Source organism: Camellia sinensis, chromosome 15, assembly GCF_055761805.1.
Source record: "Camellia sinensis isolate YWXY chromosome 15, ASM5576180v1, whole genome shotgun sequence".
Classification (NCBI taxonomy): Eukaryota; Viridiplantae; Streptophyta; class Magnoliopsida; order Ericales; family Theaceae; genus Camellia; species Camellia sinensis.
Window position 1 is genome coordinate 142,440,234 of NC_138975.1, and position 19,772 is coordinate 142,460,005.

Below are 19,772 nucleotides of genomic sequence, written 5' to 3' on the forward strand. Positions count from 1 at the left end.
ATCTCTCTAATATTAGTAATGGTGCAAATTCTCTCCCTAGTGTCAATCTTTTGTGATTTTGGCACCGTTTAACAACCAATTTTTTGGGTAAAAGAGTTTTAAAAAAAAAAAAAAAAAAACCCAATAAAGCCAAGGTCTCATGTTTTGTAATTTTTCATTTATCAAAAATACCATGTAAATGATGTCCAATACTATCTAATATTTTTTCATGCCATACTATTATTGGGTTATGAGGTCCACTAATGCAACAGGGTGACCCCAAATACTATACCCATAACCCCTCACATAGAGATGTGCACCAATGCAAAAGAGGAGTAAAAAAAAGGACTATGTGCAAAGGAGCATAATCCTCTATAACTATTTACTCCAAAAAAAAAAGATTTGAGAAATAAATAAACATTACTCTCGACTATATTGTATCACCATGATTTTTATCCGCATATGATTCAACACAAGTCCTCAAGAATCAAATTTATAACAAAAATTACGACGACAGAAAGCGCATAGATTTTTAGATGTGTTGCACTCCACTAAAATGAAATTTCGACATGTATTGATGAACCTCACTCTCTCAGCATTGTGCATAGCGCATAAGCGGAAAGCTCTAGAATGGTTAGAAAGGTATATGTTATGAACATGTTTTTACTTGGTTGGTAGTTTGGAGCCCATATATATGCTTATGAAGACTGGTACTTGTCCTTCACAGCTAAGGCTGCTGCTCTATACCACGAAGCTGCAGCCATGGCACCCGGGTCTGGAACTGACGCAAGAATATCTCCAGAGACATATGCCGAACGCCCAGCCTACAAAGCCAACTGATCAGACCTCCATGTATAACATGTAAACAAGTGCATTAACTTTTGAACAATGACATTATTCAGAAAAATTAGTTTAATAGACTAACAAAAATCTGCAATGCACTGCACGAGGTACAAACCGATCAGCATTAAACTGACAAAGCTAATAATGCATATAGCTGAGATTTCCGGTCCATGATAATTCTTCCTGCATACATGTTTCCTTATTTCTTTTTCATGTTTGTTACGAGAAATATTGATCACTGCAAGATTCATTGGTGGGCAGAAACAACCAATACAATTTTAACAATAATCAAAATCAAGTGCCTAAAAGGAGCAATTGTATTTAAGTTAAATTGCACATGATTCAATAATGATGCATAGAAGGATAAGAAAGGCCGTAAAAGTGATTCACTGTTTCTACACTTGTCAATCAATGCAGTGAAATGTAGTGTTTATCGATTTACTTATAGTGGACTTCACACAACAAATTCAGAGGGACGGTCTTCGAGACTAGAGAATTTCTGAACTCAACCTGCTGATTTCCCTCAAGTAATAGATGTGTCTTGATAATTTTTCTTTAAAGGATTGAATGATAATGATATACAACGGAGAGCATATAAAAGTTCCTAAGAGATACTATACAACATAAGATTAAACTGTCCTCAATATATGACTCTGCAAATAACTTTTTAATCCTGGATTGCTGCTAGGGACTGCCCTGAAATACGATGAAAAGAATGCATAGCCACCAAATTTCTCCATTTCCTTTAGAAATGCTTGTTACACTAGAAACCATGATAAATTATGAGCACTATTCTTCAAGCCTCACAAGGTTCCTGAACTCCATATCATTAGATGGTCCATAGAATGCCAAAGCAATATAATGCATAAAAAATAAGTAGCGAAAACAAATGAAATTAGACTGAATTGTTTTACAACTCAAAAGCTCCTATAACTCCATGTCTACGAGGAATGGTCACAAACAAACACATTCTTAAAAGTACACGACATAGACATGGGGGAACACAGCTACAAGAACAGGTTTCTAGTATGATATTTTCAATTTTCTTGAAATAACCTTTTCTTTTGGTCCATCTGATTAGCTACACCTTCACCATTGTCATTTTGAAAATGCATCTTGCTTTAGACTATCACATCCAAGAAAATCTTTCCTAATTCTAGTAGTGGAAATGTGTCTTTAATTTCTCTGTCTATCAAGAAAAGCACAGAGACTACCACAGTGTTCTACGGCAACTCTCATTTCTTGAAGTAATGATGTTCATAGGAAGTAAGAAGAACAAACTACAACGGATTATAAATTGAAAGGGAAAAGGATCAACTAGAATCTCACTTGTGCCTGCATGTGTTTAGTGGACTCAGCTCCAGCCAATGCTGCTTCAGATGAGAGAACAAAAGCATTGACAGGATCATCCCCAGCACTTAAACGCTGTTTGTGAAATAAATATATCAGTAGCTAAACAAAAGGAAATCAAATAAAAATAGAAAAAATGTTAACCATTAATGGTGACCTCTTTAAGAACTGCCGATGCTGGAATGAGGGCATCTAACAATGTGCGATAACCTGCAGAAGCCCCTCCATATTTACTGACTGCAGCAATGGCAGCTTCAAGTGCATCAGCCCCTATACCAAAAGGGTCATTAAGTAACCAAATAGTCATTCCATTAACGCGAACAAGTTTAGGGACTTTTGCATCTGAAATCATCTTACATTGCAATGGTGTAACAACTGAGTGGCTATTTGCCTTCAACCATGCATATGCAGCCTTACAGAATATATCATAACTGTTTCAAAGGCATAAATGCACAAAATTAGGACTAACTAAAATGACCAAACTATCAAAGAGATGAACTGTATGGCCACAAGCTAAAAGGCATGGCTTTGAAAATGCACAAAATTAGGACTAACTAAAATGACCAAACTATCAAAGACATGAACTTTAAGGCTGCAAGTTAAAAGGCAGGGAATACTTCATACATGATTCCGCTTGTTCCTCCCATGACTCTGCTGATAGAAGATGCAATCTCGTTCACTGTTTCTGCAGCATCATTCAGAGGATAACTGGAAAACAGAAATTAAGCAATGAAGATTAGCCCCCATATGTCTATGACTTTCCTTGGGAGTGATGATCAGTGTAAAGCATCAACAAAGCTATTGCACAATCAACAGTGAAAAGAACAGAAATGAAAACAAAAGCATTAAAAATATATATATTAAAAAGACAAAAAAACAAGGAAGTTAAGTGGACTCCTATAAAAGTGTTCTGGAAAGAAGAAAAAAAAAAGCAATGCGGAATGACTATTATTATATTTGACAACACAGAAGCATGTATTCAGTTCCAAGTAAACCTTGCTTGAAACTCCAGAAAATACCAACACTAGCACAATTAAGTAACCATGGAAAAGCAGCAACTTGAATACCTTCTCCTGAATGAAATCAGCCATGTCTAAATGATACTTATTCAGCTTAGTGTTGCAGCAGGAAATCAGAAATTGAATTGTATCAAATGCAATTATCCATCGTAACATGACACCAACAAAAACCTTCCACCCATCTACATTTTCAAATACTATTTCAATGCACATTTTGGTAGGACATAAACAGTTTAATACAAGGGATACCAAACAATGAAAAAACTTAATGGGCGCGAGTTAGACTCACAGGAAGTCAAGATGCTTTCACCAATACTTCAAGCCCTAAAGTTTAAGCATCAACTTCTTACTTCTCAGTCAGAAGTTTAAATTACAAATTCCAGATAATCTTTTTCCTTTTTTTTTTTTTCTTTGGGTTGAATTGATGAGCATACACCAACCATCACACTAAGGATGGAAAGATTAAATCTGTAAGATCGATGAAGTCAAAAGCCACCTTCTTAATTACTTGACAATCTACTGAACAAGCATTATCCCAACTGCTGGGATCAGCAAGATATAAAATGAACTATAAATAAAAGATAGCGGCCATGTTTGGTTTGTATTTGTGAAACAATTTTGACAAATAATTTTTTAGAAAGAGTTTACAAAATTTTAAAATTTGTTTGGTTATATGTTTTGAGAATAATTTTGGAGTTTGGGATGATTTATTTATTTATTATTTTTGTAGCTGAATAGATGGGTGTGAGAGAAAAAGTACTTGATTGATGTACAGGATGTGAGAGAAAGAGAGGGAAGAGAGAAAAAAATGATTGATTGATATGTAGTAAAGAGAAAAGTAATTTTGAATTTTTTTTTTTTCAAAAATTTTTAACCAAACAAATTTTTAAGATTTTTTCTCGAAAGTTGTATCTCTAGATACAAACCAAACAAGGCCAGCATCTCCCAAGCCTGTAGTTTTTCAGTCAACACTTAACAAGTACAACACTTCGACAAATTTAATAGTTTTTATAGATATACTGAAAATTAGAAGATAAGAGAAAGGAAAAATAATTTTCAGAGCCAATCACTACAAATATTTGGTTTGTATATAATCCATATGCCCACCCTTTATGTAACAAAATCAAGCAGATTAAAAAACATTAAAAAAATCATAAATTGTTTGAAGTCAATTTAATCGTTAAAATATGAAGTCTGCAATATTAAACTGTATATAACTTGAAAGATTCTTCACAAAGGTTTTATCAAGGGTATTATGTAAAAGGCAAGCTTGAGAGCTCTGAAAAAGAATTAAACAAATCTCATTAAGAAAACTATGATTGTGCAACAACGGCACGGGTATCACAACTCATAAATTACTTTCTTAATTTAATTATATTTTAATTCTTGGTCAAGCAGTTTTGAGACTACTCTATGATTACATCCCTGATGATCTCAACAGAATTTTTTTTTTTGAATAACAACAAAATTTTATTAAAACGGGAAAATGATCTCAACAGATTTGACTAAAGTAATTATAGTAATTCGAATGCAGGTACACAAAAAATGTCTTATGTACATAATTCCTGTTCCAATGTAAATGGATTAATTTCTTTGATTAAAGAAAAATCACCAACATTAAAAATTATATGAATAATTAAAACCGATGAAACTTACTGCTTCTTCATGTCTTCATGAATAGCTGTTGCACCTTTAAACATCTGTAAGACGCGATGAATTAGACACAGCATGCAGCCTACCATGCATCAACAAGGACAGGAGACAACCATACAGTGTAATTAAGAGACTTACGGTTGACCCACAGTCGCCATCGCCTACTTTGCTGTCCCATTCATTTAAACTGTCCCTGAGATTGATGACTGCACTTGCTGCTGCTTCAATAGCAGCCTCAAGAATACGGCCTTGTTGATTTAGCTGCTGTGGGCTACTCAATGACTAATCCAAAGCAGAAACAGAGGTGAACAACTATAAGTCACAAGACAACGCACAAAAACAATATTTGCTTTTACCATTATGGAAAGTCATCATTGATGTTCACTGTACAGCTCATTGTGTTCCAAAGTTTGAAACATGTGCACTTCAAAAGACTAATAAAATTATTTTGGCACTTGGAAACTGTTAGTAATAGTGTATCAGGTTGTCTTGTCCATGCCATCAGCAGTGTATATAAAATTGTTTTCTTCACTATACATGTTAATGATATAAATCAATACTAATGTGCAAAGAAGATGTCATTATTATTAAACGATTTCTCCTTCCACTAAGCACCAATCCCATCCCTCTTCTTAGCCAAAAGAAAAAAAAAAGAAAAAAAAAAAGAAAAAGAATATTACACCCACAAGAACATTGGTATTGTGAGTGGTGTAAATGACGAAGTCACTTATATCACTTTCGTAAATGTTTTGTTTCTCTCTTTGATAGACAAATTACACATGCAAGATTCATTCAGAGTAGTTTCAAATGAATTACAATAGAAATATGTTTCCATATTTGTGTTTTTTATCTTCTATTCATAACATATCAGATTAATTGAAGCTAATGTGAGCCTGAGAATATATCAATGTGATATTAGTCTAAAATCAAAGTCTCTTTTGACTAATCAAAGCTCACTAAATTTCAGCAAGTCTGATCATTCTCATCTTTTTTCAAAGGGTACATTATAATGACCTCCCCTACGGTTAAAAAAAATACAATAAACTCCACAAGTTTGACATAATTACACTAACCACCCTTTTAGTAAGAGTAAAGCAAACAAAACTAATGTAGATGGTGTGTGGACACAAGAATAAATAAGGGTAAAACATATATTTCAGTGTATAAGAGATGACAAAGTCATTACCCATATGACCAACAATATAATTATATCAAACTTATAGGGTTTGTCGTATTTTTCCCACACCCTAAGGGAGGTTAGCATAATTTACCCTTTTCCAAATCTCAATTTTTAGAGAGCAAGTTATTTGACAAACAATCTCAGGAATACATTGCTCCCTCTCCAAAATTCCCTCGTGTAATTTATGCAAGTGGCAACACGTTTGTTTACTTTAAGATTGAAGGTCAAAAAGAAGAGAAGAGAAGCATAAGAAGAAAGAAATCAAAACTTATAAGGTGGTATGAGATAATGACTTCAACCCAATACCCATTTACAGAAATGGCATAGCCTATAAATGTAATTTTAAATCAATTAATCATGTAATTTTATACATTAATGTAATTTATGGTATAGCTTATTTATAATGGCTTGAATGTAGTGTATGTATGGGAAGGGCAATACAGGGTTGTACATCAGATGGAAGATGAATTAGGCACATGCTCAGCCATGGTTGTGCATCGGATAGATGACGAACTAGGCACATGCTCAGCCACAGGATCATTTGACTTCTGCTCTTATTTATGTTTATATTTTGGTTCTCCATATTCTTAAATTAGATTTCTTGCATTATTGGATTATGGTCAGGCCTTAGGTAGCCTCGATTACTAGTTGGTCTCAGCTCTAACTCCTGGGTGGGGTTTGGTCGTGAAAGATAGTGCTTCTAAAATATTTAATTTATGTCAGTTGACTTCCTCTTACAGGAAAAAGGGGAAGATGACATAAATGACACGTTTACGACGAAGATACCGCCTAACTGAAAAGCAATTCATAGTATAAGTAAACCCCCCAAAAAAAATTTACTGAAAAACCCTGCAGTATGAGTAAATATCTTCTCACAGAATGCAGCTATTTCAAGATCAAATCCCTCAGAATTAAATATTTCCTATTCAACATACCTCATCACTCTTTGTTGAATGATGAGGTGGAATTGGAACAGGAATCTTGGCTGGCGGGTGATTACCTGTAAAGAAATGTAATTCCTGAGTTAAATGACCAATTGAAAGGAGAGCGAGGGGAAAAAAAACTATACGTAAGGAAATAATTCAATTTAAACCACCATGCAATATATTATATAGGTAAAAAGTTTGCAAGGCCAATGCCTTTGGAGGGTCACTCAAGACCCTAGGAGAAGGGGTTTAAAAAAGAACATATTTCAACACAACCACAAACCATCAACACCAACAGGCCAATATGGAGCCTTGGTTGCAGCATCCAAACGTTGCAAAATTCCTTGATCTGCCATCATGATAGATATTGAAAATCCTGCCCACGAAGAAAAACTGAGAAAAATATATTTCATTTGATAGCCAAAGAGAGCTAGCAAACTCCACGAACCTGCCATATCAAGAGAAGTCATAAATGATCCTGTATACACTCTATCAACAGCAAGCCCATGTTCCAGCTGCAACCTAGGAACTGCTTTTCCAGCAGCAATCATCAGTTCCATTACAGGGGTTGCACCTAACCTACAATACAATTACATAACAAACATCACGTCCTATCTAAGGGCGAAAAAACCTTCTGTGGTATGGTGACCTCACCCCTAGAGACCTCAGACTACAAATGGCCTTAGAAAGGTTACACATAATAGAGGTCAACAAAACGGAAGCTTATGAACATGACTGAAATTCCCTACGAATCAAATAACTAGGTTTTATTGTGAGATCAATCAATCAAAATAATTGATCCATTGTTGTGATTTTTAAGCAATCAATATTTTTAATCGTCCGATTGGAAGTACCCTTTGTGTATTTCTCAATTGAGTTATAAAAGTTGAATTAGCAATACTACAAAAGAGACATTGATGGGAGATCCTTGATGCAGTAGTGCCTTTTCAATATTGTTTTCACGAAATTTGTTTTTGGTTGTTCAAACTCTTGGAATTCATCCAACAATAACTAACAATCTATTTCTTTATTTTTCTTCCTTGCTCGGATTTGCATTGAAATACACCGATCCTTGTGGTTCAACCTCGAATTCATCAAATATTTACCACTTCACAACATTTTGCACTTGAGATGTTTGCAATACAAAAGTCTCAACAATTATATTAGCATGGCAAAGTAGCACTCTACAGCTCTTGCTGTATCACCATAAAATCATTCCACTTCATACTTTCTTTGAACCCTTTTTTTTTTTTTCCATAAGTAAATATTTGCTGAAACATTGACCAAATTATGTATCTCAGAACTTCCCAAAGGAAGTAAAACCAGAACATGAGGTGAAGGGAAATTTCTCCCAAAATCTTTTAGCCTAGCAACAAATTAGAAAGATGTGAAGAATAGAACTTCATTATACATAAAGTAAAATCTATAAGCATTACATAAAAAGGTGCATTTCTTTTTATTTATTTATAAAACTTAATAGCACAGTTAATTGCATCCTGTCCTCATTTCAAAAGCTAAGTTTTATTCCCAGATCAGCAACCTTCAGTGAGGATTAAAACTTAAATTGGAGTAGAAGGGAATTTCTCAGCAATTAGCATTTTTATAAGGGGACCAACTAGAACTAAACTGAGTAACCACATAATTTTATGGGGTATTCATAACTCAATTCGGTTACATTACAGTCTAGGGAAAAGATATATGTGCACATACCCATTAATCATGAGCACCACTCTACTCCCTCGTGTAATTGGAACATAGTTAGTTTCCTGAAAATGTGATACAACAAAGTTAATAATGAAATTTAAAATTGACATGTAATAAATAAACCACGAATCATGTCTCCGCAGAATATTTTTTTTTGCAAACACTATAGGAATTAAAACAAGAAAGAATCAACTTCACAAGCATCCATCTAACAACAGCAAAGAGGAAACAATCTTCACATGATGAAATTCCCAGTTCTTTAAGATTACATGATTTTCACACACACATCTTCTGTTAGATAATTTTCGAACCTTTCCATTAACAACAATTGAAAGGTTCAAAGAAATGAGACACCTATGCATCCGCCTCTTTCATTTTCCGAAAAAAAAAAAAAAATCCAAAAATCCCCAATTCACGTGGTCATAGGCTTTCTCAAAATCAACCTTAAGGCCTCGTTTGGGAACAGGCTAATTTAGTAACTTTTTGGTTATTTGGCTAAAAAGGTAGGTAAAAAAAACTTGTATGTTTGGGATGACTTTTTGGCTAATTACGAAAAGATGTGCAAAAAGTAGAGAGAAAAAGAGAATCTTTGACTTTTTAGTATGAGTTGTTGGCTTTTTGGCTAATTTAATAATTTTTTGGCTAATTGGCTAAAAAAGTAAGTCCCCAAACGGGGCCTAAGTATAGTTATTTTCAGATCACGATTCGTATATTCCTCTACCGCCTCATATTAGCACTGAAAACTAAATCCAAAATTTTGCGGGTTTCAACAAAAGCTCCCAAAATAAGAGAAATAGTATCACCCAATACTACTTTCAATTTTCTATATAAAACTTCAGCCAAAATTTTATACAAGTAAGCAAACTAATAGGTCTAAAATCTCTAATTTTCATATAGTTCTCCCTTTTAGGGATCAAGCAAATAAAAGAAACATTGATACAACCATTAACAATCCTACTCTCGGAAAACTCCACAAAAACTTTTGTCAAATCTCCCTTGACCAATCTGCCAACATTCTTGGAAAATAGCCAGTGGTTTTCCTTACAAAAAGTCCTCTTTAATTTCCAACTCCTCGAATGGCTTTTCAAGGTTAATTGGAAATCACTCAAGACCCTCAATCCCTAGTCTAACAAGCCCACCAGAAGAATATAATTTTGAATTAAAAGAAAAACTTCATTAATAATTTAATCTTCTCTCTCCACAACACTACCAAAATCTAATTCCAATTTCTTAATGAGCTTTTTTTTCCCTCTTCCCATTTGCCACTTATGAAACAATTTGGAATAACTTTTCTTTTCTTTCAACCACTTTATCTTAGACCCATGGCTCAAAAAAATGGTTTCCCCGCATACTACTTTCTCATACCAAATTTTCAATCTTGACATTTCCGTCTAAGCATCTCACCCAACTCTCCATAAGCCTCTAGCCTATCGCCAATCTCCAAAAATTCCTTTTTCTATTTTTTGAGCTTTATCTTAACCATTCTAAATTTCTACATAAATTTGACACCCTCCCACCTACAAACTATACATTATTCCCAGCACTTCCTAAAATCTCTCAAAAACAAAGGATGATCTAACCGCATATTCTCAAATCTAACGGGAGTTCATTCCTACTTAAATGAACAACTTTCCAAAACCACTAGACAATGATCATCAGGGGCATCAGACAACACACTGGGAGGTACCACCCGTCTTATAATTTGCAAATATTTCCTCAAATCCTAAAGAAAATAGAAATTTATCCAGTCTATTACAAATCAAATTTTCCTAAAAGTTAGAACAAGTAAAATTGGCATTCAATGAAGGAAGATCAATTAAATCATAACCCCTGATAAAGGCATTAAAATTTCTCATACTTCTTATGACACTAGTCTAGAGTCTAGTCCCACTTAACTTTTCTGACAATACCCTAATGACACTGAAATCCCCACACAACAGCAATTAGGAAAATATTAAACCAAAAAGATTACCGCTGTCTTCCCAAAAAATATTATTTGATAACATCAGGGACTTTTCTAGTTCTAAATTCTAATATCTAAATCTCCACATTTTTTAAATTTGTGATTTGATCCCTCAAAGCCATAATAAAAATAAAAATTAAAAAAAAAAAGAGAGACAAATAAGAGCCTCTCTGCTTCGCACACAGAAAGGACATGAACAATAACCAAGAGATAGAAGTGAATTAAAGATAAGCATAAAATCTACACCCATAGTGCCATACTGGTGACAGTATTTGCTTAAGAACATGAGAAACCACATTATCCACAGACTGAATGTCAGCCACAGCAGCGCCTGGTTCGCCATGCTGAAAATGAAAAGAAAATGACAAATAAAAGAAAAAAAATTCAGTCAGACAGCTATGCAAAATTGTAACCAAAAACTAAAGTCGTAAATGAGGAATTTGGAGCCCCAACCTATTGTAGCCACATATTTATTAAAAAAACAAAAACAAAAACAAGAATGAAATAAGAGAATAAGGAAGCACAAGCCTGTTAGAAGACAGTGCCATTCAAGTAATAAGCAGGTACCTACCATATAGGGCATCAAAAACAATCTACTTATATAACTTCAAAAAAATTAGGACAATGTGGTTCATGGAGTTTTACTTACAATTCCAAGACCAAGCTCCATCTTTCCAGGGCCCAAACGGTCTGATGTAACCTCACCAGGCAGTGTGCAAACAGATAGTGCAACACCCATTGTTCCGACAATTTCAGATGCACGTTTTGCTTCTGCAGCAACATCGGCAAGTGAGAGGCCAGAAGCAGCAGCAGCTCCGACAACCTGCTTTTCACAAATCGATAAAGATGATGAGGTAAATGATAAAAACACATATGAAGAAAGAAAATTGATTAGTTGCTTCTTGAACAAAGCAAAATTTACCAAGGCATCAAGCATCATGAGAGATGAAAAAGATTACATAAACCCTCAATAGTTTGGGGCATTACTGGAAAATTTTAATTAGAAAAAAGATGCAATGTCATGGTTAATTAGCTCATACCACCAAATAACACACCATCAACTACCATTTTCACAATAACCTTCATGCTCCTGTTAGACAGACAGATGCTAGGCGTATTCAAACCCCTAGGCTGGCATGCTTGACAGTTTGATCAATTTGAAGATGTTAAGTTTCGGATTCTAGTAAATTCTCAACATGCTTTTGAATTTAAAAAATAAAAATAAAATTTGCTAGTTATAGGTTGCCACTATGGTTGGCCACAAATAAAGGGTGCAAATTTTAAGCATCTCCTTTCTTCTTACCTCAATGTATGTTTGAAGAACAAAAAAATGATAAAAACTATAGAATTTAACTTTTATCAAAATTGTCAAAATTATTGAAACGATCATATAGTAAACAAATTATATGTATTAGATATGTAATGTTTGCATCATTTCGTGTATTCTCATTTCTAGGATAACATTAAACAAATCATAATGTAACTACAAATCATAACGCTTAACTCAAAAACCAAAGGCCCATCTAGCCTTTCCTTCGCCTAAATGGAAAAGTAGTTCCTTTGCTACTAAGCAAAGCCAGTTACTTGCTCAAATTGAATACTACCTCTAAACTACTAGTTTGAATTGGCCACTACCTCTTAGTTTATTTGTTCGAACTGACTACTTCTATAAAGCCTCCACTATACAAGAGAGAATTATAGGTTGCGCTTGATAGACCTTGTAAATATGATTTGAGAGTAGGAGTTGTATTTTAAGTTTGTGAGTTTTGGAATTATGATTTGAGTGTGGAAAATTTGTTTGATAAAAGAGTTTTGAATTGAGTGGGGAATTTTTGATGTGACATATGCTATTTGATACAAAAACTTATAACTCATAACCAAACATACAACTCAAAATTCTATTAAAGCACACAAAAAAATTTTAAAAATTCAGAAAATATTTTTTTCGAATATATAAAAATTAACATATCAATTGCAAAAAATAAAAAAAAAATTTGCACTATTCTGGTCAACCGGCCGGATGACCGGTGAGACGACCGGTTAGGCCAAATATAAAAAACAAAAAATTTTGAAAATCGTGCCTCAGACAGAGTTTTCTGCTGAGTAGTGGAAAATTAGTTCCACATACCTATCCAAACATCATATTCAAATGTGGGAGTAGAATCAACGTTTGGAAATCGTTCCAAACAGAGCCATAACCATTTTGAGTGGTTGTTGAAAGAAATTTGAGTTCTAATTCTGGTGTGAGACCTTTCTTTCTTTCTTTTTTTTTTTTGATAAATGGTGTGAGACCAAATTTTGATCATGGAGTGATTCCTAAGTTCATCATATTTGCTTGATTTTTTTTTATTTAATAATTTTCCGAAATCATATCTAAATGAAAGCACCTTAGTTTTTTGATTCACCAATATATCTTCTAAATTGAAATTTTAACTAATGCTCACCTAAAATTAGATGACTAGTTAAGCATACTGTTTGGAAGAAGGGGAAAATGAAAAACCGGTAAAAGTGCAACAAACAAGAAAAAGTGCTAGAGCTTGTGCATGTAAGAAGCCACTTGCATATGGATGCATAACATATATATATATATATAGAGAGAGAGAGAGAGAAAGACCAATGTTGTTAGCATCGTACGTTTCGTATTGTATGAAAAATAAATATCGTGGACTAGGCTCACCTAGAATCAAAGCAATCAGACCCGATTGTAGAGAAAAATAAACATAATAAAACAAAACTTGTATTATTTCGTATATTTGCAATGAAATGTTGAACCCACTTGCATATGGATGCGTAGTATATATATAGATATATCTATATATATATCAGAATTGTACGTTTCATGTGGTATAAAAAAAGATACATATTGTGGGCTCACCCAAAATCAAAGCAATCTGAGCCAAATGTGGAGAAGGGAAAAAAAAAGGCTTGTCTTATTTTGTATATTTGCAATGAAATGTTGATTTATCTTTTGTTATATTATATTTTCAAGTTTCTTCCTAATTTCTTATGAGTTGGATACTTAGGTTTTTAATGAATCTATATTTACCTCAATATTATTAAAGGCGATAGGCGCACTGAGGCGCCAAGGTCTCTTGGGGCCTAGGTGCAAGGCGCGGGCTTTACCGAAGTGAGGCACACCTTGTACGTGAAAAAATATGTAATTTAATATAAGAAAATAATTTAAGAAGAAACGTAGAGAAGAGAAGTGGAGAAGACAACAATGTAGAGAAGAAAAGAAGAGAAAGGAATGAGAGAGAAATGTAAGAAGAAAAGAAGAAGAAGAAGAAGAAGAAGAAGAAGAAGATAGCAACATGAAGAAGAATTTTTGGAGCTGCTGGACTGGATAACGAAAGCAGGCAGCAACAAAGTGTTCTTCGGAGATTAGGAATTAGGACTAATTTTACTTATATTGTTGATTTGTGGCTGAATGCCCAATGTATTGGTATGTGTACTTACGAGTAGGGATCTTTTATAGTTGCACCATGTTAATCAATGGTCAAATTTTGAACAAAACCAATCAAAGCAACAATAAAAAAAAGCCCTCAAGGCGTAGGCCTTGGGCTTTTCTGCTCCTTGGCCAGTCGCATGCCTTAAGCACAACTTATCGAAGTTGCCTGGCCTGGAACACTGCAAGCCGCAAACCTTTGGCTTGGATGGGACTTGGGCCTAGGCACACGCCTAGGTGCACCTTTAATAACACTAATTTACCTCTTCAATCAATTTGTAAGTTCATTCGACAACATTGAGAGAGAAAGAGAGATCAAACCTTATTAACAAGAATAGTCCCAGCCAAACCTCTTCGTCCAACTATGCCTCGAGGTGGTGGTAAAGCACAATCATCGCCAACAATCACCATCTACAAGCAGCATACATAACTTAGTACATTTATTAAAACTCATTGTATGTATATTTGGAAAGACATTTGTTTCATAAATAAATACCTCTACTTTGTAACCTTCAGACTTTGCTTGCTCAGCAGCCAAACCAAAATTTAACCGATCACCAGTATAATTCTGTCACACAAACAAAGACATAATAAATCGGTAAATACCAGCTTAACTGCTCAATATTTTTATAAACACTTAATTGAAATCAGATCATATTTCTTGCAAAGAAAACCAGCAAACTGGCAACTTTTTCCATATGGTGTCATGTATTTATTTTGCTAAAATACCATCTTCACTATTATCTTTCTTAATCAAACAGAAGTCATTCTCACAAAAACATCACTATGTAATCCAAATAACTGGTTTCAATCAAAAAGGAAATAATAATTCATATAACTTATTTGGATGCTATTACCGTGACAATGAGGAGGCATCCCATGGGACCAGTTACAGCTCGTATGCCCTAAAATTGAGTAAAGTCAACTTCTGGTCATATAAAGGAGGAATGAACGAGACACAAGCATGGTGATTTAACTATTGGTATCATTTTAGGTTATTAGATTTGGTAAGAAGAAATCATACAGCTAGAATTGAACCAACAGGTGGAGAGGCAAAAACATCCCCACAGATAGCTGCTGTCAGCATCCCTTCCCCCACAAATCCAGCATGAGCGGGCTCATGACCACTCCCTCCACCTGTATAACACAATTGTCCATATTTAGGGCTATTGTAATGGGCACCACAAGATTCAAGAATTTGAATTCCAGTGCACGTCCGTTAACTAGGTAAGAGTTCATGGGAACATAATTTCATAACTAGTTGAAGAGAACAAGAAGATCATTGCATGAGTGTAACATTCTGCTCTCATGTAGTGAAAAAGGAATGACAAAATGGCAAAAGAGCCTTCTTTGAGTAATACAAAATGATTTCTAAAACAGTAGTAAAGTATACATATCAAATTTATAACACTACAAGCAACCTAAAATTCTATCGCATTTTTGTCCAAATGCAAATTTGACAAGTAGATCAAGTAGTTTAACGTATCCAACTTATATGCCAAATGCATGAAGACAGAAGACTGGCACAACTTAACAAGAGAAGAAGAAAAAAAACATAATTGTCAACTTAAAGAAACATTTTAAATTCCAATATATAAGAAGAATCCAAAAAAATTTACTGAGAACTTCACAGGGTCTCAAACCTGATATAACTGCAACTTTGTCGTATGTACTTGAAACATCGGCACGTAACACAACCTTAACCTATATTCACATAACCGGAAGATGTCACCATTAACGCACATAAAGCAAATTACCAAATGCAAAAAAGACAAATTTGAAATATTAAATCACCTCTGGAAAACCATCCAAATACTGCAAGCCAGGATAAGTTTCCACAAGACCCTCAATGAACTCGATCACCACATCTGTAAAAATAGTAACAAAATCTAATTCAGCTTCACAATGCTACAAAGACCTCAAATGAAAAGTCTGTCAGAATTCTGAGAGCATAGAGTAAAAGAAAAGAAAATAAATTGCTGAATGTCAGGTTTAATGCTATATAAAGTTTACCAAAAGCGAAAAATTCTACTTTTGTCAGATTGGAATTTAATCTTTTATCTGGTAATTTTCAAATTTGTAGTTTCATTTCAATTTCCTAAAATTCTCATAAGCTAAAAAAAACATGGCTCACCTGTGTTCAAAAAAATTGAGAAAATAAGAGAACAATAATTTATTACTACATTTCCTGAAGTTTAGTCAGAAAGCAAATGAAAGACTCAACGTGCACAGTAACAAAAAAAATTGAGAAAATAAGAGAATAATAATTTATTAGTACATTTCCTGAAGTTTAGTCAGAAAGCAAATGAAAGACTCAACGCGCACAGTAACAAGTAATCATACAAAACTTATCTCGGATATCTTATAATATCCTTGGAAGTCATAAAAAGGAATCGATATTCAGGATGAATTATGAGGAGGGAGGCCAAATAAGTCAGCGACAAGTCCTTGCAACCTAGCAAGGGACCTCACATAAAAAAAAAAATGGTTGGAGGATGAATTTAGTGTAAAGGGCACCCTTGAGCTATGGAAAATTACAACCCAACAAAAACAAGAAGAAAAGTCCTCAACTTTGGCACCAAAAGCATTATGGTGCAATAACCATCGAGGATAATGAGGGGTAATTTCCTTGAGTACCTCAATCTTGAATAGAGCCCAAGAACATGAAGTTCAATTTATTGAGATGCTAGGTGTTTATGTTGCTTATCACCCCCTTCGCTTCGCCCAAGGAAAGTTTTCTCACTAAGCATCCTTACAGTTGGTTCATGAACCTAGCCCCAAACTCTATTAAATCCTAGAAATGGTCAATAAATTCCATTCCAAGTTCTTCCAAGTTTCTGAGTGACTACTTTCACACTTGTCCATAAACCCAAAAGCTTGGGTGGACATTCTTGACTATGTCAAGCGATTTCAAGATAAAAATCATCGACTGCCACGAGCCAATGGATGAAGCAACTTGGAACCTCAGGTCAACAATCAAACCACCAAGTCGTGGAATGGATTTCCCAAAAATTGAGAGAGTTTAGTCTCTGCAGTTTCGCTTTACCACATTGAAAGCCACAGAATCAGGGAAAATGAGGCAATATGATGACAAGAATCTACATCCATGCAACCTTGAGGAGATAAAAGGTTATGGTGCAAGAATGAGTTACAGGTGATGAGCTTACACTCCCACCTGTGAAAGTAATACCAGAAAAGCAATATAGGAAAATCCCTGAGCATTGCATTTGTCACAAGACAATGATGCATTCTACCAGGGACACTGCACTCTAGACAGTACTTTAAAAGGAATGTCACCTCGAAAGAATTGAAGTTCAAAGATAATGGGAACGCTCACGTACGAAAGAGCCCCTATCTTGATCATAGGGACAAGGTTACAGGGAAAAAAATGTTGATATAATAGCTTATTACGGTCCAACAGCAGACAAGGTGGTCTCAAAACCCTCAATGAGAACTGATGAGAGGCTACTCTATGAGTTTAGTATTATATGATGATGGTGAAATTAAATAAATGGCTAACTATCATCACCCCAACCAAAAGTACAACTTCATACAAATGCTCATGCAAAGACACTCTAGAATTGTGTCGAGTTTACAGCATTCTATGATTAGCCCAGGCTATCATGCTTCTGACTGGAGATCACCTATGCAATCATCAACATAGTATAAGCTCATCATGAAGAGTGTATAAGCACCAAGGGGTATGTCCCAACAAAAAATCCAAGAGGATTACAATGTTGTTTTCCTCACATCCAAACACTTTATCTCAAAAGGGCCTTTCTCAAGGGGTATGTCCCAATAGAGAATCCAAGAGGATTACAATATTGAGTTCAAAAGGCCCTTTCTCAATAAAGATGTCTAAACAAACAACGTAACTTAGGAGATGTGAGAAAGGGCGGGCAGACCCAAGAGTCACGTAGTGATGCAATCCATCACCACACGGTTCGGGTGGGGAAACAAGTCAACCCTTGGTCGTGTTACAGTTGATCCTAAATTGGAACGTGGATCATTTGTGTACACGGAATGAGAATGGGAAAGGGTTACCCTACAACTTGTTTGAGCCGATTAAACCAAGAACCAAAACAACTGTTTCCCCTTCCCTTGTATCCATCTATTGTGTAACATTCCCCATTGAAATCGAGGCAAAAAAGAACAATTGAAATCGAGAATCGGGGCGAATCAGATGATACAAAACAATGCAAACAAGTGACAGAGAGAGAGAGAGAGAGAGAGAGTATACCATTAGGGTCGTTGATGAGTTTTTTCCCTTGGAAAGTCATGTCGATGAAAGTCTTGCAATGAACAACTCTCAGGAATCTAATCCACAATCAGAGAGAAATAGATCACAAAACCTTAGCTATGGATTTGAGAGAGAGAGAGAGAGAGAGAGAGAGAGAGAGTTGGAGGTTTGGACTGTACCGCTGTGTCTTCGGTGGAAAGTCACCCGGCGGAGCTTCTGCTGAAGAGTGAAAACCGTGGGAAGGTTCATTATTGCTTGTCCGTACTCCCCCAAAAACAAATAAAAATTTAAAACAAAAACAAAATTTAAATTTTAAAAAATAAATAAATAAATAAAAACCAAACCCAAATCAGAAATATGAATATTTTTAAAGGGAAATGATTTGGAGCCTTAAAAAAGTCCTTTCTAATCCTCAAAACGACGTTGTTTTGAATTATTTTTTTATTTTTTATTTTTTTGGCCTTGGTCTCAATTTTTGGGGGATTAGGGCTCCCCAAATTAGGGAGATGTAGCACGGCCCATTTTTAAATTATGTTTAATAGGACACTCGATTTATAAATTTAATTTTAAAGTGTCTTCACTCAAAATATTACACTTTAAAATATTTTGTTCATACGGATATACTTAAGCAAAATGACCACAATATCCATGCATATATATGATACACACATTGAGGTGAAAACAAACCAAACACTCTGGTGTGTTTGGTTTGATTTTGGAAGATAAATTTTCAAAAAAGATTTTGGGGATGGAGTTTATAATTTTTTTTTGTTTGTTTGGTTGTATGGTTTGGAAATAGCTTTAGAGTATGAAAGTTTGAGATGATTTGATATTTTATTGTAATTGAGTAAGGCTAAGTTTGGCATGTCTTGAAAAAGACAAAAAGTTAAAAAGTCACTATCCTATTTAAGTCACATCATCTTATTTAAGTCATATCACCTCTCTAACACATCACTTCAAACCCAACTCAAACCCAACCCATATTTCATAAAAAGTCAAAAAGTGCACTTATTTAGATCATCCCAAACAACCCCTAAATGTGTGTGTAAGAAAAAGTAATTGAAAAGAAGAGAGAAGAAAGAAAAAGTGATTGATTGTTGTGTAAGAGAGAGAAAGTGATTTTGAAATTTTTTTTCCAAAATCAATAAACCAAACAAAATTTTAAAAAAATTTCTCCAAAATTTGTTTCTCAAAAACAAACCAAACAAGGCATCTATTTTTTATTCTCTCTCTCTCTTCTCTCTTCTTCAACTACAAGGGTTTCAAGCTAGGGTTTCTTACTCCCACCGTCGAGCCCCTCTACTTCGTCGGTGGTGATAGTGGCAGTGGCCACAAGAAATTAGCAACGGGCTTGGAAAGTTTGACATCGCATTGGGCTTGCTCCTTGAGAGTCGTCTAGAGGAGCTCATTTTCGTCAATGTTTTAGTGATGGAGATGTCAGATTGGCGTTGACAATCAAGATCTGATTGA

The 19,772-nt window shown here is 34.7% G+C and overlaps 1 protein-coding gene across 2 annotated transcripts; it reads right to left on the bottom strand.

Annotated features, from left to right (window-relative positions):
* Window positions 1-389: 389 nt before the first annotated feature.
* On the bottom strand, window positions 390-18,567 carry LOC114280804 (putative 3,4-dihydroxy-2-butanone kinase). Of its 2 annotated transcripts, XM_028223189.2 has the most exons (21): window positions 18,482-18,567; window positions 18,303-18,379; window positions 15,857-15,930; window positions 15,706-15,766; window positions 15,087-15,199; window positions 14,920-14,967; window positions 14,559-14,630; window positions 14,384-14,473; window positions 11,267-11,440; window positions 10,878-10,961; window positions 8,661-8,716; window positions 7,399-7,529; window positions 7,234-7,326; window positions 6,960-7,024; window positions 4,983-5,126; window positions 4,848-4,891; window positions 2,797-2,880; window positions 2,530-2,603; window positions 2,330-2,442; window positions 2,152-2,247; window positions 390-803 (listed from the first exon to the last, which is right to left on the bottom strand). In XM_028223189.2, the coding sequence occupies exons 2-21, from the start codon at window positions 18,340-18,342 to the stop codon at window positions 678-680; spliced, it is 1,782 nt and encodes a 593-aa protein (XP_028078990.2). In that variant the 5' UTR covers window positions 18,343-18,379; window positions 18,482-18,567; the 3' UTR covers window positions 390-677. The 2 variants fall into 2 exon arrangements, with proteins under 2 accessions (XP_028078990.2, XP_082765556.1); XM_082909430.1 differs by lacking the exons at window positions 18,303-18,379; window positions 18,482-18,567 and adding an exon at window positions 17,707-17,752.
* Between the last annotated feature and the right edge of the window lie 1,205 nt (window positions 18,568-19,772).